The 20179-nt window shown below is 41.0% G+C and overlaps 1 protein-coding gene across 2 annotated transcripts; it reads right to left on the bottom strand.

The window, feature by feature from the left end:
• Positions 1-16839: 16839 nt before the first annotated feature.
• Positions 16840-19915, bottom strand: LOC107802454 (zinc finger protein 4-like). Of its 2 annotated transcripts, none has more exons than XM_016625962.2 (2): positions 19674-19915; positions 16840-17882 (listed from the first exon to the last, which is right to left on the bottom strand). In XM_016625962.2, exon 2 carries the CDS (start codon positions 17801-17803, stop codon positions 17063-17065), a length of 741 nt encoding a protein of 246 aa, XP_016481448.2. In that variant the 5' UTR covers positions 17804-17882; positions 19674-19915; the 3' UTR covers positions 16840-17062. The 2 variants fall into 2 exon arrangements, with proteins under 2 accessions (XP_016481448.2, XP_075080760.1); XM_075224659.1 differs by having other exon boundaries at positions 19544-19683.
• Positions 19916-20179: the final 264 nt, after the last annotated feature.

Genomic DNA, 20179 nt, shown 5'->3' with positions numbered 1-20179 from the left:
AAGAGGGAATCAAGGGGATTTTGTTGAGGTAAGTTACTTGAGCCCTAATACTTGTATATATGGTGAATTCCCGTTGTTTTAATCATGGTAATTACTGAAAATGATGGGTTAGGGCTTGGAAATTTTGGAAAGTAATTTAAGGATTGGAAGGACCAAACGATGTCGGATTTTGATGAATTTGGTATGGTTAAACTTGTGAGTGAATGAGCTTTCTAGTTTTGTGAATTTTGTCAGATTTCGAGACGTGGGCCCAGGGGCCGGGTTTGAGCCAATTTCGGGTTTTGGTCTAATTTTGTAGTTTTTCTTGTGGAATTCATTCCATTAGCGTGTATTGATGGTGTTGTACTGATTGTGAATAGATTCTGAGAATTTGGAGGCAGAGTCCAGAGGCAAGAACATTGCGGGGTAGAGATTTGATCGGTTTGAGGTAAGTAACGATTGTAAATCTTGTCCTGAGGGTATGAAACCCCGGATTTTGTATCATTCTACTATTTTTAGTGACGCACATGCTAGGTGACGGGCGCGTGGGCGTGCACTATTGGGGATTCGTGACTTGGTGCGTCACGTAGCAACTGTAAAGTTGCGTACTTTGTTGAAACTATATGATGCTTATATGTTTTAGAAAGAATTTCTGTAAATTGGGCTGAATGTCATGTTTGGGCCTTACGCCAATGCTGTTTGGACCCTTAGGGGTAGTTTCTTACCATCCTCTTATTGTTTTCGATTGAAAATCTATACTCTGTCATATTTATACTTGTTTACCGCATAACTCAGTTTTATGACTCTATTTTGATGCATATAAATTTTTTGGGCCGAATGCCCTGTTTTACTTAAATGCCCGAGTGGCTTGAGAGGTTTATTACTAAGTGAGGCCGAGGGGATGATTTGTGAGGATGAGTGTGGATCGGGGTTGCCCGCCTGCATCATATTTATGACTGAGTTAGATTGAGGGCCTGATTTGTGAGGATGAGTGTGGATCGGGGCTGTCCGCCTGCAACATAATTTATTATTATAACACGTTAGTTGTCCATGCAGATTATAGTGCTTAGGCTGAAGGAGCCCCTCTGGAGTATGTACACACCCCCAGTGAGAGTAGGTACCTACTGAGTGCGAGTGCCGAGTGCTGAGTGACTGGGAGACATGAGTGATTGTGAGGTATGCCCGAGTGGCAAGAGTGATTCTGAGGTATGCCCGAGTGGCAAGAGTGACTATGAGGTTTGCCCGAGTGGCTGTTTATGATTTTATCATTTTGCTCACCTTTGCATTGAGCCTTTGTTTGAAAAACTGTTGGAAAAATATCTTTACATGATTTTTACGGAACCGAGTTTAAACGAGATGATTTGATTCAAACATTGATTTTTAAAGCATGTTGTACTTTACTGACATTTCATGATATGAACGTTATATGTTTTATTGCTCGTCACTACTGCTCAGTCTTTATTTATTGTTGTTACTTACTAAGTTGGCGTACTCACGTTACTCCATGCACCTTGTGTGCAAAATCAGGTGTAGCAGGACACGGTAGCGGTTATTGAGTGTTCTGGTTGCAGATTTTCTTAGAAATAGCAAGGTAGCTGTTTGGCGATCGCAACCCCTACTCTTCTCCCTCTTATCTTCCTCTAGTGGTATTTAGCTATTTTCAAGGCTAAGTTAGCCTTGATATTGTTAGACAAATTGTATTAGATGCTCATGACTCGTGACACCCCGATGTCGGGCTTTTCTTTTCCGTACTTTTATTTTTCTTTGATTTGAACTCCTTAAATGAAGGTTTTATGTTAAATAATATCGAAATTATCTTGGAAATGAAAATATCGGTTTTGTTTGGGAATGAGTCGGCTTGCCTAGTTCCACGATAGGCGCCATCACGATAGGTTAGGTTTTTGGATTGTGACAGATTGGTATGAGAGCCTAGGTTACATAGGTCTTAAGAGTCATGAGCGGGTCTAGTATAGTCTAGCGGATCGGTACGGAGACATCTGTACTTATCTTCGAGAGGCTGCAGAACCTTTAGGAAACTCCACATTCTTGAATTTTTGTCGTGCGAATCTGTTGATTCTAGTAACTAAACAATTGTTGTTTCATTCTCTCACAGATGGTGAGGACTAGTACTACCAGTCAGGAAGGCCAGCCACCAGTACCACCAGCCAGGGCCGCAAGAGGCTGAGACTGCGGTAGAGGCCGTGGTAGGGGTAGAGGTGCTATCCGTACATCAGCTGGGGCAGTACCTGCAGATCCACCAATTCTCCCAGATCAGGACCAGGTTCCAGTTGTTGATGCTCCAGCTCAAGCACCACCTGCGCCTATTGTGATTACAGGCCTTCAGGAGGCCCTAGCTCAGATTCCGACAGTGTGTACTGGCCTTGCTTAGGCAGTCTCTATTTCGACAGCCGCAACCACTTCTCAGGCGAGGGGAGGCACTCAGACTCCCGTCGCTCACACACCCGAGCAGGTTATTCAGGGACTTCAGACACCAGAGGAACCACCATCCCAGCCGGTTGTAGTTGCTCAGGATTATATGGTTCCTGCTATGCCTGAGGATGATCAGCGTAGGTTGGAGAGGTTTGGGAGACTCCAGCCACCACCTTTCAGTGGCACAGAGAGAGAGGATGCTCAGGACCTTTTGGACAAGTGTCAAAGGATACACCGTACTGCTGGTATTTTGGAGACGTGTAGGGTCTCATTCACTACCTTTCAGTTTTCTGGGGTTGCACTCAGATGGTGGGAGACTTACGAGAGGCGTAGGCCTATTGGCGTAGTACCCCTTACTTGGCAGTAGTTCTTCGTGGTATTTTTGGAGAAGTTTGTGCCTCGATCTCGCAGAGAGGAGTTGCGTAGGCAGTTTGAGCGGCTTCGCCAGGGTGACATGTCTATGACACAGTATGAGATGCGGTTCTTTGAGTTGGCCCATCATGCGATCTGGTTGGTTCCCACGGACAGGGAAAGGATCATGAGGTTTATTGATGGTCTCACTTATCAACTACAGTTGCTCATGACCAGAGAGAGGCTTTCGGGTGCTACTTTTGATGAGGTTGTCGACATTGCTCGGTAGATTCAGATGGTTCACGGTCAGGAGAGGGTTGAGAGGGAGGCCAAGAGGCCTCGTGGTCAGGGTGGATTCATCGGTGCTCCTTTTGGGGGTCAATTCCAGCACGGTAGAAGTTGTCATTTTAGACAGGCTCAGTCAGCTCCGCCATTTCATCGGGGTGCATCATCTGGCCATGGTTCTCACAGTTCTCATCAGGGCCACTCATCACTTAGTGCCCTTCCAGTTCAGAGTTCGCCCCGTGCTCCACCTGTTCAGGGATTTTCCATGCCAGGTTCTTCTACCAGTCATCCCGGTGCTAGGGTTCCCTTCAGTTTCCTCCACCAGCACCAGGGAGTTGTTTTGAGTGTGGGGAGCTTGGGCATATGTGGATGAAGTTTCCTCGTCATCATAAAGGTCTATCTTAGCATAGGAGTCAGCCTCCGACTACAGCACCAGTTACCTCACTACCCGCCCAGACAGCTAGGGGTCGCCCTAGAGGGGGAGGCAGATCAGGGGGTGGTAAGTCCCGTTTCTATGCTCTCCTGTCCAGACCAGATGTTATTGCTTCAGATGCTATGATTACAGGTATTGTCTCAGTTTTCCATAGAGATGCCTCGGTATTATTTGATCCTGGTTCCACATATTCATATGTTTTCTCGTATTTTGCCCATTTTCTAGATATGCCTCGTGAGTCCTTAATTTCATTTGTACATGTATCTACTCCTGTGGGTGATATTATTATTGTGGACCGCGTATATCGGTCATGTGTGGTGACTATTGGGGGTTTGGAGACTCGAGTGGATCTATTGTTTCTCAGTATGGTCGACTTTGATGTGATATTGGGTATGGATTGACTATCTCCATATCATGATGTTCTAGATTGTCACACTAAGATGGTGACGTTGACTATGCCGGGAATTTCGAGGGTTGAGTGGAGCGGTTCTGTAGATTATGTACCAAGTAGGGTGATTTCATATTTGAAAGCTCAGTGTATGGTTGAGAAGGGTTGCCTATCTTATTTGGCTTTTGTGAGGGATGTTAGTGTAGAGACTCCTGTCATTGATTCTATTTCGGTGGTACATGATTTTCCGGATGTGTTTCCTGCAGACCTGCCGGGCATGTCGCCTGACAGGGATATTGACTTTGGTATTGATTTGGTGCCGGGCACTCAGCCCATTTCTGTTCCACCGTATCGTATGGCACTGACGGAGTTGAAGGAATTGAAAGAACAGCTTCAGGAACTCCTTGATAAGGGGTTTATTCAGCCTAGTGTGTCACCTTGGGGTGCACCGGTTCTATTTGTGAAAAAGAATGATGGTTCCATGAGAATGTGTATTGATTACAGGCAGTTGAACAAGGTGACAATCAAGAACAAGTATCATTTGCCTTGTATTGATGATTTATTCGACCAGCTTCAGGGAGCAAGGGTGTTCTCCAAGATCGATTTGAGGTCCGGTTATCACCAGCTGAAGATTCGGGATTCAGATATTCTTAAACAGCTTTCAGGACCCGATATGGCCATTATGAGTTCTTGGTGATGTCTTTTGGGCTGACCAATGCCCCAACAACATTCATACATTTGATGAACAGTGTATTCCAACCCTATTTGGACTCATTCATTGTTGTATTCATTGATGACATCCTGGTGTACTCTCGTAGCCAGGAGGAGCACGCTCAGCATTTGAGGACTGTATTATAGAGATTGAAGGAGGAGTAGCTTTATGCAAAGTTCTCAAAATGTGAGTTTTTGGCTCAGTTCAGTAGCATTCTTGGGGCACGTGGTGTCCAGTGAGGGTATTCAGGTGGATCCGAAGAAGATAGAGGCGGTGCAGAGTTGGCCTAGACCGTCCTCAACCATGGAAATTAGGAGCTTTCTTGGTTTGGCGGGTTACTACCGTCGCTTTGTGGGGGGATTTTCATCTATTGCATCGCCCTTGACCAAATTGACCCAAAAGGGTGCTCCATTTAGGTGGTCGGATGAATGTGAGGAGATCTTTCAGAAGCTCAAGACTGCTTTGACCACAGCTCCAGTGTTAGTTCTGCCATCAGCTTCAGGTTCTTACACCATGTATTATGATGCCTCGAGGATAGGCATTGGTTGTGTTTTGATGTAGGAGGGTAGGGTGATTGCCTATGCCTCGCGCCAGTTGAAGACCCATGAGAAGAACTATCCTGTCCATGATCTTGAGTTAGCAGCCATTGTTCATGCCTTGAGGATTTGGCATCATTATTTGTATGGCTTTCATTGTGAGATCTATACAGATCACCGGAGTCTGCAGTATCTGTTAAAGTAGAAGGATCTTAATTTGCGACATCGGAGATGGTTGGAGCTTCTTAAGGACTATGATATCACTATTTTGTACCATTCGGGGAAGGCCAATGTGGTGGTCGATGCTTTGAGTCATCGGGCAGAGAGTATGGGGAGTTTAGCATATCTTCCAGCAGTAGAGAGACCTTTGGCATTGGATATTCAGTCCTTAGTGGGCCAGCTTGTCAGATTGGATATTTCGGAGCCTAGTCGGGTATTGGCTTATGTGGTCTCCAGGTCTTCTCTTTATGATCGTATCAGGGAGCATCAGTATGATGACCCCCACTTGCTCGTTCTTCAGGACAGGGTTCAGAGAGGTGATGCTAGGGATGTGACTATTGGTGATGATGGCATGCTGAGAATATAGGGCCGGATATGTGTGCTTAATGTGGATGGGCTTCATGATTTGATTCTTGAGGAGGCCCACAGCTCGCGGTATTCCATCCATCCGGGTGCCGCAAAGATGTACCAGGATTTGAGGCAGCCCTATTGGTGGAGGCGGATGAAGAAGGATATAGTTGGGTTTGTGGCTCGGTATCTCAACTGTCAGCAGGTTAAGTATGAGCATCAGAGGCCGGGTGGCTTGCTTCAGAGATTAGAGATCCCAGAATGGAAGTGGGAGTGGATCACCATGGACTTTGTAGTTGGGCTCCCACGAACTTCGAGGAGGTTCGATGCTATTTGGGTCATTGTGGATCGGCTGACCAAGTCTGAGCGCACTATTCAGATATTGGAGGACATGTTGCGTGCTTGTGTCATTAACTTTGGGGGTTCATGGGACCAATATTTGCCACTCGCGGAGTTTGCATATAACAACAGTTATCAGTCGAGTATTCAGATGGCTCCGTACGAGGCTTTGTATGGGCGGAGGTGTAGGTCTCCGGTCGGATGGTTTGAGCCGTGTGAGGCTAGGCTCTTAGGTATAGACTTGGTTCAGGACGCATTAGATAAGGTAAAATCGATTCAGGAGCGACTTCGCACGGCGCAGTCTAGGCAAAAGAGCTATGCGGATAAGAAGGTCCGTGATGTGTCTTTTATGGTTGGGGAGAAGGTTTTGCTGAAGGTATCACCCATAAAGGGTGATATGAGGTTTGGGAAGAGGGGCAAGTTGAGCCCCCGGTTCATTGGGCCTTTTGAGGTGCTTCAGAGGATTGGGGAGGTGGCTTATAAGCTTGCCTTGCCACCCAGCTTGTCGAGTGTGCATCCAGTGTTTCATGTTTCCATGCTCCGGAAGTATATTGGAGATCCGTCCCATGTTTTGGATTTTAGCACGGTTCAGTTGGAGGGTGATATGACTTATGATGTGGAACCGATGGCTATTTTGGATCGGCAGGTTCGTATGCTGAGGTCAAAGGATATAGCTTCAGTGAATGTGCAATAGAGAGGTCAACCTGTGGAGGAGGCCACCTGGGAGACCGAGCGGGAGATGCGGAGTAGATATCCACACCTATTCGAGACTCCAGGTATGTTTCTAGATCCATTTGAGGACGGATAGATGTTTAAGAGGGGGAGGATGTAATGACCCGGCCGGTCGTTTCGAGAGTTATAACCCCGTTTTCCCTATTTCTACTTCTTTTTGTGTTATTCAGCTATATTATGTTATATCGGGTTAGTTGGTTCGGGTCCGGAAGGAACTCAGAGTGAAATGAGACACTTAGTCTCATAACTGAAAATTTTAAGTTAGAAAAGTGGACCAGATATGGACCTATGAGTAAATGACCTCGGATTTGAATTTTGATGATTCCAATAGCTTCGTATGGTGCATCCAGAATGTGATTTGGAGGTCCGTGGTAGAATTAGGCTCGAATTTGCGAAATTGGAAATTTGGCGATTTCGGTCGGTAGTGGAAAATTTGATATCGGGGTCGGAATGGAATTCCGGATGTTGGAGTAGGTTCGTAGTGTCATTTGTGACGTGTGTGCAAAATTTTAGGTCATTCAGACGTGGTTTAGTTGGTTTTGGCATCGGTTGCCGAATTTGGAAATTTAGAAGTACTTAGGCTTGAATCCGAGGGTAATTTGATGATTCGTTATTGTTTTGAGTGATTTGAAGGTTCGACTAAGTTGGTATGTTGATATATGACTTGTTGGTATTTTTGGTTGAAGTCCCGAGGGCCTCGGGGTGATTCCGGGTGGTTAACAGATTTGTTAAAGTTGGAAAATGTAGCTGGAGCTGCTGTTCTGGTGTGTCCGCACCTGTGGATTGGGAACCGCAGGTGCGATGATCGCAGGTGTGTGGAAGGCTCGTTGATGCGAAGAATGGGTCGCACCTGCGGTCTCGCAGGTGCGAGGAGACTGCCGTATGTGCGAAGTCTAGTCAGCTAAGTGGAATGCGCAGGTGCGCACCTGTGTCCGCAGATGCGGAAGCGCAGTTGCGAGAAAGGGTCCGCAAGTGCGGAATTCCGGGGCAGAAACCATAAATAGAACCCTTCGCGAATTTTGGTCATTCTTCACAATTTCAACTCGATTTTTGGAGCTTTTGCAGGGGTTTGAAGAGGGAATCAAGGAGATTTCGTTGAGGTAAGTTACTTGAGCCCTAATACTTGTATATATGGTGAATTCCCATTGTTTTAATCATGGTAATTAGTGAAAATAAGGGGTTAGGGCTTCAAAATTTTGGAAAGTAATTTAAGTATTTGAAGGACCAAAGGAAGTCAGATTTTGATGAATTTGGTATGGTTAGACTCGTGAGTGAATGAGCTTTCTCGTTTTTGAATTTTGTCCGATTTCGAGACGTGGACCCGGGGGCCGGATTTGAGCCAATTTCGGTTTTTGGTCTAATTTTGTAGTTTTTCTAGTGGAATTCATTCCATTAGCGCGTATTGATGGTATTGTATTGATTGTGAATAGATTCAGAGCATTTGAAGGCTGAGTCCAGAGGCAAGAGCATTGCGGGTTAGAGATTTGACCGGTTTGAGGCAAGTAACGATTGTAAATCTAGTCCTGAGGGTATGAAACCCCGGATTTTATATCATTCTATTATTTTTTTGTGATGCACATGCTAGGTGACGGGCGCGTGGGCGTGCACTGTTGGGGATTGTGACTTGGTCCGTCCCGTAGCAACAGTAAAGTTGCATACTTTGTTGAAACTATATGATACTTATATGTTTTAGAAAGAATTTCTGTAAATTGGGTTGAATGCCAGGTTTGAGCCTTGCGCCAATGCTGTTTGGACCTTTAGGGGATGTTTCTTACCATCCTCTCATTGTTTTCGATTGAAAATCTATACTCAGTCATGTTTATACTTGTTTACCGCATAACTCAGTTTTATGACTCTATTTTGATGCATATAAATGTTTTGGGCTAAATGCCCTGTTTTACTGAAATGCCCGAGTAGCTTGAGAGGTTTATGATTGAGTGAGGCTGAGGGCCTGATTTGTGAGGATGAGTGTGGATTGGAACTGCCTGCCTGCAGTATATTTATGACTGTGTGAGGCCGAGGGCCTGATTTGTGAGGATGAGTGTGGATCGGGGCTGCCCGCCTGCAGCATACTTTATTATTATAGCACGTGAGTTGTCCATGCAAATTTTAGCGCTTGGGCTGAAGGAGCCCCTCAGGAGTCTGTACACACCCCCAGTGAGCGCAGGTACCTACTGAGTGCGAGTGCTGAGTGATTGGGAGACATTAGTGATTGTGAGGTATGCCCGAGTGGCAAGAGTGATTGTGAGGTATGCCCGAGTGGCAAGAGTGACTGTGAGGTTTGCCCGAGGGACTGTATATGATTTCATCATTTTGCTCACCTTTGCATTGAGCCTTTGTTTGAAAAACTATTGAAAAAATATCTTTAAATAATTTTTACTGGAACCGGGTTTAAACGAGATGATTTGATTTAAACACTGATTTTTAAAGCATGTTGTACTTTACTGAGATTTCATGATATGAACGTTATATGTTTTATTACTCGTCACTACTGGTCAGTCTTTATTTATTGTTGTTACTTACTAAGTTGGCGTACTCACATTACTCCCTGCACCTTGTGTGCAGATTCAGGTGTAGGTAGACACAGTAGCGGTTATTGAGTGTTCTAGTTGTAGATTTTCTTGGAGATAGCAAGGTAGTTGTTTGGCGATCGCAGCCCCTGCTCTTCTCCCTCTTTTCTTCCTCTAGTGGTATTTAGCTATTTTTCAGGTTGAGTTAGCCTTGATATTGTTAGACAGATTGTATTAGATGCTCATGACTAGTGACACCCCGATGTCGGGCTTTTCTTTTCCGCACTTTTGTTTTTCTTTGATTTGAACTCCTTAAATGAAGGTTTTATATTAAATAATATCGAAATTATCTTGGAAATGAAAATATCCGTTTTGTTTGGAAATGAGTCGGCTTTCCTAGTTTCACGATAGGCACCATCACGACAGGTTAGGTTTTTGGGTCGTGACATGAACACTGCCGCCCAGCACTTAACAGTATTCAAAAACGGGATTTTAGCCAAAAATTCATTTTCTCAAAAACCAAACGGTGAGAGACGATATTTCAAGAGCCATTCATCCCCAAATTATTGGTAAGTGATTCTAAACCATTTTATTTCAATTACCCATTACATTTCTTGAATTTTCAACCTAAAATCTAGAGTTTTCATGGTAGAATTAGGGGTTAGGGTAGAAACTAGGGATTTCGGGAATTTGGAGATTTAGACCTCAATTTGAGGTCGGATTCCAAAACCAATTATATATTCGGGCTCATGGATGAATGGGTAAAAGGGTTTTGGTCCGAACCGCGGCTTTTGACCAAGCGAGCCCGAGGTCGATTTTTTGACTTTTTGGAGGAAATTTTGGGACATTTAATTTATGAAATATAATTGATTCCTTTAGCAATATTTGATATTATTGAGTCATTTTTGAATAAATACGAGTGGTTTTGAGGTAAATTCCAAAGGAAAAGTTGTGATTGAGAATTAAGTGGCCTTCAGAGCGAGGTAAGTGTCGTGTCTAACTTTGGCTTGAGGGAATAGGTATTATGTGTTCATTTGCTATGTGTTTGGTTGTTAAATACGATGTATAGGTGAGGTGACGAGCATTTATGCGCCGTTGTCGAGTGATAGCATGCGAGTGAAATTCTATTCATGTCTATTTTGTAGCCTTAAATTCTACTATCCATGCTTAGCGGGTTATTTGAAATGTTAGGTGACTCATATTTGGTTTCACTGAGATTTGGTAACATTCGAATATTGATTCAAGGTTGAGATTACATTGTGCTATTTTTATGGGAAAAATACTGGTTTCTTTGTGATACTCTTATCTATCCGTTGTTATTGATTTTTTTGTGATTTGTGAGGAGGAGTGTAAAGCACGAAGGGTGATGTCGTGCAAACATTATTTATATTGTGAGGAAGAGTGTAAAGCACGAAGGGTGATGCCGTGTATATTATGAGAGATTTAATGCACGAAGGGTGATGCCATGTTGTTCTATTTATTTATTTGGTAAGGTTGAGAGTAAAAGCACGAAGGGTGATGCTGTGCCGTTCTATTTATTTATTTGGGTGAGGTTGAGAGAAAAAGCACGAAGGGTGGTTCCGTGTCATTCTATTTATTTATTTGGTGAGGTTGAGAGTAAAAGCATGAAGGGTGATGCCGTGCAATTTTCCTTGTTGTTTTAATGGCTCAATTCGTTTAAGGATTTTCGGTGTACTTCTGTATTTTTATTATTCTTACTCTTTATGTTGTATTCCCCTACTAGCATGATTATATTGTTCAGGTTATATGTGGGTGTCTTGTCCTAACCTCGTCACTACTTCGCCGAGGTTAGGCTCGACACTTACCAGTACATGGGGTCGGTTGTACTGATGCTGCACTCTACACTTTCTGTGCAGATTTTGATACCGGCTCAGGTTGATCGAGATTTGCTATTGGTCAGCTGTCCGGAGACTCAAGGTAGATCTGTCGACGTTCACAGACCTTGAAGTCCCCGTCTATCTTTTATGTCCTACTGTTTTCTTTCATTCAGACAGTTGTATTTTTTTTTTCCAGACTATTACTTGTAGTAAATTCTAGAATGCTCGTGAATTGTGACTCTAGATCCGGGTGGTAGTAATTAATACAGTTTTATAATATTCTATACTTATTATATTTCATCTTAGTTAATTATTGTTATTTACTGAATGGAAATAAGAAATTGGTTTAACGATTTCCTAACGCTGGCTTGCCTAGCAAGTGAAATGTTACGCACCATCACGGTCCCGTCGGTGGGAAATTTTGGGTCGTGACAGTCATGTGCTTTGAGAAGCCACTATCCATGTACCATTGTAGGTTGCTTCCTTTCATTGTTCCCTGCACAAGAACATCAAGAGTTAGACTTAGGAACCCAAACGAGTTTGGGTCCCTTGTAATGAATAAGGGGATGAATGAGGGATCTTCTGGTCCAAGCAGGCATCATGCATTTTTTATATGAGGGACCAGGTTCTCTACCGGTAGTTACTTTTTCAGTGAAAACTTTGTTTTTCTGTTGTGATTGAAATCTGGCCTTACAGTTTTCTTTAAAGTGCCCAGTGTTCCACAGTGAGTGCAAAGCCAATTATCAGGTACAGTAACATACTTGCTATGAGGGTTGTAGGGAATCTTTTCCCGTTGGAACCCAATCCCCTGCATGTTTCCCCCATTGTTGGTGTACATGGCAGTGATAGCATCAGAGGACCAAGTCCAGTTGAGTGATTTTTCAAGATCACTCTTCACTCTTCCTAGTTCTTCATGAAGTTATTTTTTTTTTCAAGTTCAGCACACATACTAGATTTCACTGAATTTAACTCACTTTCAAGCTTAATGTGTGCCTCGCTTGCAACTTCCTTTCCCTTTTGAGAATTTTCAGGCCTACTCTCTATTTTAGGTTCTCCAATTGTTTCCTTCAAGTCCACTACCACCACTAATAGGTCATCTCTCTCATGCTCAATGTTAGCAACTCTCTCAGCTAAGACTTCTTTTTCCTTTCTTACGCACTCAAAGGTCTCTTTTAGATCTACCACAACAACCATTAGATCATCTCTTTCATGTTCTATATTTGCAATATTTTCATCTAAGGCATCCTTCTCTTTCTTCAGGTTCTCAATTGTTTCCTTTAAATCAACAACAACGATTACTAAGTCATCTCTGGTTTGTTCTGCTTCTCCTAACTCCACAGTTAAAGTATCTTAATCATTTATAAGACTGTGATAAGCATCAATTAACACATTTGCTAAAGACATGAGTTTTTTAGGAGAATAAGATTTTAGATTTCTCTGAACATCCAAAAACTTTACCTCATCATCGTCGTCATCTTCATCAACATCAGACTAAGACATCAAAGCAAAGATTGAGTCATACTCAGTTGCTTCACTTTCCACTGCCATCATTGAACTATCACCATGATCATTTTCTTCTTCAGATTCGCTGGAGGATTCTCTCCATGCAGCAAAAGCTTGCTTTACAACATTGCCAGCGACATTCTTTCTCTTGAAGCATTTATCATGAACCGGGTTCCTCTTGGCTGCTTTGTCAAAGTTGTTTTTGTACTGATCTTGCTTTAAGAGAGGGCACTCCTTGATGAAGTGTCCTGGTTTGCCACATTTATGACAGAGGTCATAATATTTTGGCTTGCTAGAGTTTACCCTTTTTGGAATGCCTCCATTCATGCAAACCATCTTTTGGAATCTTCTTGTCAAGTAAGCCATATCACCATCCTCACCACTTGAATCATTGTTGTCTATCTTGAGGACCAGGTTCTTCTCCCTTTTGGGTTCTCTTCTTTTATTGTCCTTCTTCTTCTTCATTTCATATGTTTTCAGATTGCCAACAAGTTCATCTATGGTCAATGTCTGCAAGTCCTTCGCCTCTGTAATGGCGTTCACTTTTCTTTCCTAAGAACTGGGCAGAACACTAAGGATTTTCCTGACAAGCTTGTTTCTTGGAATAGTTTCACCAAGAGAGTGAAGCTAATTAATGATGGAGGTGAAGCGAGTGTGCATATCTTGGATGGATTCATCATCTTTCATCTTGAAGAGCTCGTATTCAGTTGTGAGCATGTCGATCTTGGATTACTTAACCTGTGTTGTTCCTTCGTAAGCTGTCTGAAGAGCCTCCCATATTTCTTTTGCTAATTGGCATGCCGATATCCTATTATATTCATGAGGACCAATGCCACAAACAAGAATTTTCTTTGCACGAAAGTTCTTTTCTATGGCCTTTCGATCAACGTCATTGAATTTCTTCCTCGTATTGGGAATGGCTACAACTGGGTCACCAAGATTCTTGGTGGGAACAAAGGGTCTGTCACATATGACATCCCATAGCTTAGAATCTTCAGCCATGACTAAGTCGTGCATCCTAATTTTCCACAATCCGTAATACTGTCCATTGAACCTAGGTGGTCTGTAAATAGACTGGCCTTCTTCGAAGTTTGGGGGAGCAGCCATGAGGATCCTTTCTAGGTGTTAACCTGATAGAAAGAACCTGCTCTGATACCAATTGATAGAATATAAGGATCCACCAAACTATATAGAGAACCAGGTTCTCTATCATTCCACTAGAACACACGCACACTGCAGTGAGTAGATGACAAGTGGAATTTTACGTGAAAAATTTCCAGCTCAACGGGATTAAAAACCATGACCTACCCTTGTAGGATTTCAACTTCACTACTGAGCAACTTTTAGATTACAACCTATGCAACCTAGGAATTAACCTTTTAATCCCTCACTAACTTGTAATACTCTATTACAAGCCACATTATAATAACTTTATTACAAAGATTTTACAACTCGACTAGCTCTAGCCAAGACTCAAATACAAAGGTTTAAGGTTTACAAAGAGTTTCCTATAAAATACTTCTGAACAAGCTAAGTAGGAAATACAATTTAAGAACTATTACAAAGTTACAACTCAACTAAGGACATACAATGACTCGTTGTGGGGAACTGATCTGTAGTAGTGTTGTTCTTTATTCTTGATGCACTTGAGAATTAATTGCTTGATGATCAATGACCGTGTAAGAGCTTCAATGATTTCTCTAAGTGAACAACTTATTTGTTTTTACCTTCCTTGATGTTAATAATGTATTTGTGACATCACTAGGATGATGTAAGCAAGGTAGGTAAAAAATACTCCCCATAAAGTTGACTGTTGCACTTTAGCATGTGCAGGCAGCAACTTTACAGCTGGGACAGTTGACTTGTACTGTTTCCTCGGAAAACGATAGTTATCTGTTCCATATGTTGTTCCTCTGACTCTAAAAAGTTGAAGCATATTCCAAGCTGGAACCTTTCGATCTTAAGGTCTTGAGGATATGTAACTGGTTACTTATCTGGTTCTTGACAGTAAGTTTGTTAGAGCATCAAAATATAAAGCAAGGTAGTTGTAACCTATCAATTATGTTCTCATCTCGACCAGTCATACGAAGGCCGAAATCAGTTTCGACCGTATATAGTCATGTTCTTTTCTTTCTTAAATGCTCAAATTGGACCATTTGTTGTCTTCTTCTGGTTGTCTAATGTTACATCATTCTTTGATTGTTGCATTTTTCCCCCTCTATTCTCATTGTGCCAAATTAAAGAGTCTTGTTCATTTTCTTTAACTCCAACAAAGAGTAGACAGTCCGATCAGACTGTATGCAATCTTCGTGGTTAATATGCCCTCTTTGAACTTTTAAAACTTAGCGAATTAAAGGATATTAGTAGCTAAAGATAACTTTCAACAGTCACTTAATCTTTTGATCTCTTCTCTCAAAAAAGACGTTGTGCGAATCGCTCCCACACCTGTAGCGTTTGTGATCAGCCCCCTCAACTGTGCATCAATCGAAAAACCTCCCCTTTTTTTTTTGCCTTCGACTATTACCGGTTGGCAAGACTTGGCTCAACATTAGATTATGCCACACCGGTTTCAAATTATCCAGATGCTTACGCTAGATGGAATGCCCTTACCATTTTTGGCTCTAATATATTCGTAGTTGGGATCAACAATTATTTGGAACTATTAAAATTTGAATTCGTGACGAATTGACATCTTGACTACTAAATTATCTCATTTGAGATTCCATTGTTTAAAATCTAATAGTGATTAAGAAATAACACAATCACGCGATGATCAAAATAGATTTAGCGCATCCCTTCACAATCAATATATATAGGAGTATATGTATATGAAGTCAAAAGAAAAGGTTATTATTTTGGGGCGGTTATAATGCGTAAAAATCACAAAAGAGAATAAGGTTTAATATATAGTCCATTAAGTTTAATTTACTATATACTCTGCCCGAACTTGTCATTTGGCTTGCACATCATTGTAATATATCTTAGTCAACAGGTATTATAATTGAAGCACTATAAATCTATAGTTGACAACTTGGGAATGAATATATACAGTTATAAAAGCCCATAAAGTAGTCCAAATTGGGTTAGTGCAACAGTTAGCATTAGTAGTAGTTCAATTTTTCCAAGTCAATTGATGTCAACCACAAATGGAATAATTACATCAACTTTGAGTAACAATTTTCTCGTGCGCACCAAGAATTCTATCCTTATGGATTACTATGATGAATAAAGAAAACCTATAATATAATTTGGTGTATGCGCTGAGTCATATAAATGCAAAAAAGTCGTGAAAATCTCATAAGATTTTCTTGTTCAATTCTTTGAATTTTTTTTTTTTTTCAGGCTGAAATATTCGGGACCCCCCAAACTTGACAACTTTTGTTTAATTTCTCCTTAAATTTCACGTGGTCTTTAATACCCCTCTGAACTTGAAAATTTGATAGTCTTGACCCCCTAAATATAATGTGTCAAAGAGCGTGAATACTCTTTTAGGCGCGTGGGAGGGAATAACGTTTGAAAAATCAGCCAAGTGGGATATTTTTTAAATATTAATTGACACATAATCAAATATAATGATTTATTTGATCCAATTGTATTTCTAGTTATTTCTTCTTAGTATATTGTGAAGTCACTAGCCTAAAAACAGCGAGATGATCAACTTCTGCTTGAAGCTGGTGTGCACGTTATACTAATAACTCGATGTAAACTTAATACAAACTGAACTTGGGGCGGATACTTGCCTCTTGGAAAGTCCGGTACATAAGCCTACTAGTACAAGAAAAAGGGCAGCCCGGTGCACTAAGCTCCCGCTATGCGTCGGTCCAGGGAAGGGCTGGACCACAAGGGTCTATTGTACGCAACCTTACCCTGCATTTTTGCAAAAGGTGGTCCGTTGTTTCCACGACTCTAACCCGTGATCTCCTGGTCACATGAAAGAAACTTTACCAGTTACACCAACACTCCCGTTCAAGATCCAAAATGCTGAAGAAACTATGAGAAAAGATCATTCAAAATGAGAATAGGATCCTTCTCAGAACCTCTGCAAGGCCTTTTAAGTGATAGTTTTTGGCAAAATTTTTGGTTCTTCATTCATTCCTCTTTTCTTGGCTATTCTAGTATCCATTTTGCAACTAACAAGAAATGCCTAGACATCAATACACACGCGCGCGCGCACACAAAGTTATAGTCGTCCATACTTAAAAGTATTACAAGCTACAAGGAAAGAATACCAAGTCAGATAACAGTTACTAGTCATAAATAATACATTCAAATTGTACAACAATCATCTAATATTGTCCAAATCACACTGGCCTGAGCAGGCATTGTGGCAAACGGAAAATCCAGCAGAATTATCTGTGAAAGTTCTACTTTCTCAGAATCCACACTTAGGACAATATATATAACTATACAGATAAAATAAGATAGCTAAATGATAGTGGTGTATTTGCTCTCAAACTTCTCAAAGCCTAAGGGTGAGATCTGGTGTAATTGGTTCATCTTTTTCGTCGTATGAAGAAGTCGCATTTGAACATCCGGCAAGAGAAAAATTAGTAAGAGAGATACCGGGATTTGTCACTTGACGAAAACTACCAGGCCATAGAAATTGATCAGCTTCATCATTTTCCATGTACAAAGGTGGACTTTGGCAATTACCATACTCAAATCTTGCACTCGTTTTAAAATCGAGTGGCCTAATTGCTGGTGCAGATGCCTGATGTAGCGAAGAATGTGCTTTGATTCCTAAAGACCTTATTGTAGATCCATGTAATGGCAAAGATGCCAAATTAGCATACCTTTCTGAGAAAATTCCCATTCTCATAGCTCGTTTCGCAAGCGTTCGTTCTCTTTTATGTGCATTCTGATGGCCGCCAAGAGCCTGTGAACTGTAGAATTTCCTTTGGCAGAAATTGCAACTAAAAACTCTTTGAAATGCCGGTCCTGATCCTGATCCTGAATTTTGTGTTGCATGTTCATTGCTGCTTTCACTTGTGCTTGATACTGAAAAGCCTATTGAATCCTGGCTAAGAGACAAGTCAAGCGACACTGGTTCTGAACTTAACTTAGTGAAATCTATAACTCTGTCCTTGTAAGGATCCGCGAACGATTCAACAGTACATATATTAGAAGCTACCTGGCTAATAATATCAGAATCATCTTCAAACAAGGCCTCAACTTCAAGATTGAATCTTGGTGTTTGCATTTTGGTTAAATATTAGGAACTTACACTGTGTAGTGATTGATCGAAACAAATGAGCTATCTTCGACTTAGTAACATTGTCCTGTATATGACCAGGAAAAAAAAGGTTTGGTTGAGTAAATATATACAAGTTTAATGCAATTAAATTCCAATCACTGAAATAACCAAAATCTGGATATGCATTGAGTAAATATATATAAGTTTAGTAGCACTGCACTAGTTTCACAACAAACCACTCTATAACAGATTCGTTTCTTTCGATATTTTTTGGCTGCTACAGTGAAGTGTTGTTATAGAGGACATAGAAATCAGTTCTGAGAAAAACTTGGTTTTTATAGTGACTGACTGTTATATAGGAATGCTGCTGTTTATATACCAGTTTAATGTATCTTCCAATATAGTGTTACAACATACAAATGAAACTGATTAAGGCATCAAGTTTCGTGTTATTAGCCCCTAAGTACAGTTGAAACCTGCTAATTCTGTAAGCGAAAGTCCATTATCAGAAACTAAAGGCTGGAAAAATACCATAGTGACACTATTGAAGAAAATTCAAACTATTCGTCAAAAAAACCAATTAAGTCTGATGTTTCTGTTCCATTTTCTGGTGTGACATGAACTCCATATAAGTCCTTTTTGCCATTTTATCTCAGTTGCAGCATCTCCAACAAGGGATAGAGGACTAACTTTTAGGTGAAAAATGAGAAGGCAGATAAACAACATATCGATAGAGTGGCCTCATTTGGCTGCAGTTTTAACATATTGATTTCACTTCAGTTCTGCTGCAAATTCTGATCGACTATCAAAGTAAAAATATTCTTTAGTTTGATTTATATTTAGACTTTCTGAGAATGGCGTTTCGTTGACAGTGTTGTTTAAAGTCCTAACATGTTAGAACTTAATGAAACAGGAACTACAACTCACACTATCAAAGGGAAAGATTGCAATATAAATCACGAAATACTATGAAATCTCTGCAGTTTAGTATAGCAAAAACAATGAATTATCACACACAAATAAGTGAGAATTAGGACCTATATCTACCATAAATAAGGCAATAGTCATTGAGAGCCTAAGATAAATGTTACTCCAACTATAGTCCAATTACTATGCCTAAATCCCGAGCAAGTTGGGAAAAGCTATATGAATCCGCACTTTCCATATTGCTCTATTTAAACTCGTCTCTGTCCAATATATATGACTTATTATATATAATTCAAGAAAGATTTATGATAATACACAACTCTTGTTTAGATCTTTTGTTCCACAAAAGGCTAAAGGAAAGCAGTCAACTGTATAACTTCCACAAAAGTATCTATAACTTCAAAAAACATGACAGGTTCAATTTTTTCTTGACAAAATCTAACTACTTTATTTTAGATTTTCAGCTACAAGAAAATTGCATAGGATAATGAAAATTTTCTTTATAAACTACTTAACCTCCATACAAGAGGAAATCATTTCAAGATTTGAAACATAGGATCATTAATGAAAGAAAACATAAAGTACTAGAAAGTTAGTTTACTGAAATACAACAACTACTACTACGCCGTAGTTTCAAACAAGAAATGGGGTCGGCTATATGAATCCTCACTGAAATACAAGCCAAAAAATCAGAAGACCAACACAAGAGGCTTGAACTAGAACACCAAATATAAAAAGGACAGTCCGGTGTACTAAACTCCCGTTATGTGCGGGTCCGGGAAGGGCCGGACTACAAGTGTCTATTGTACGCAGCTTTACCTTGCATTTTTGCAAGAGACTGTTTACACGGCTCGAACCCGTAAACTCGTGATTCTTTACCTGTCCAGTCGCTCCCCTTCAAATAAATATAGAATAATTAACCAAGCTCAAAAGGAGAAATCAAACTAACCAGCTATTTCTGACTAGTGTAGTACATCTTCTTAGGGGGCAGCTTCTTGTTGTTGTTGACTTGTTGTAGTAGTAAAACTAGTGAAAGGACTTCATCAAGGACAAAAAATGGTGCTGTTTCAAATGCCCACTTTCAAATAATTGAAGTATATGCAAGAAAAAGGAACTTCAAGGGAAATTGGGAAGTGGGGTTTGTATAAAGATATACTATTGATGTTTAATTATGGGAAAGCAAAGGTAAAGGAGTCATGGGACAATGGTGGGACGTCAGACAGTCAGAGAAAAGATTTTTATAGTGGATGTTGGAGAGTCAAATAAAAAACTAAAAAAGATAGGCTGGTGTACTAAGCTTCCGCTACGCGCATGATCCGGGGAAGGGCCAAATCATAAGGGTCTATTGTACGCAGTTTTACCCTGCATTTCTGCAAGTGGCTGTTTCCGCGGCTCGAACTCGTAACCTCCCGGTCATATGACAGCAACTTTATCAATTACGTCAAGGCTCCCCGG

The sequence above is a fragment of the Nicotiana tabacum genome, chromosome 11 (genome assembly GCF_000715075.1).
Source record: "Nicotiana tabacum cultivar K326 chromosome 11, ASM71507v2, whole genome shotgun sequence".
Classification (NCBI taxonomy): Eukaryota; Viridiplantae; Streptophyta; class Magnoliopsida; order Solanales; family Solanaceae; genus Nicotiana; species Nicotiana tabacum.
This window is presented reverse-complemented; position numbering and strand designations above follow the sequence as displayed.

What these genes read in the sequence shown, in the direction of transcription:
- LOC107802454 (XM_016625962.2), bottom strand. Translation starts at nt 17,803, where the DNA reads ATGCAAACACCAAGATTCAATCTTGAAGTTGAGGCCTTGTTTGAAGAT.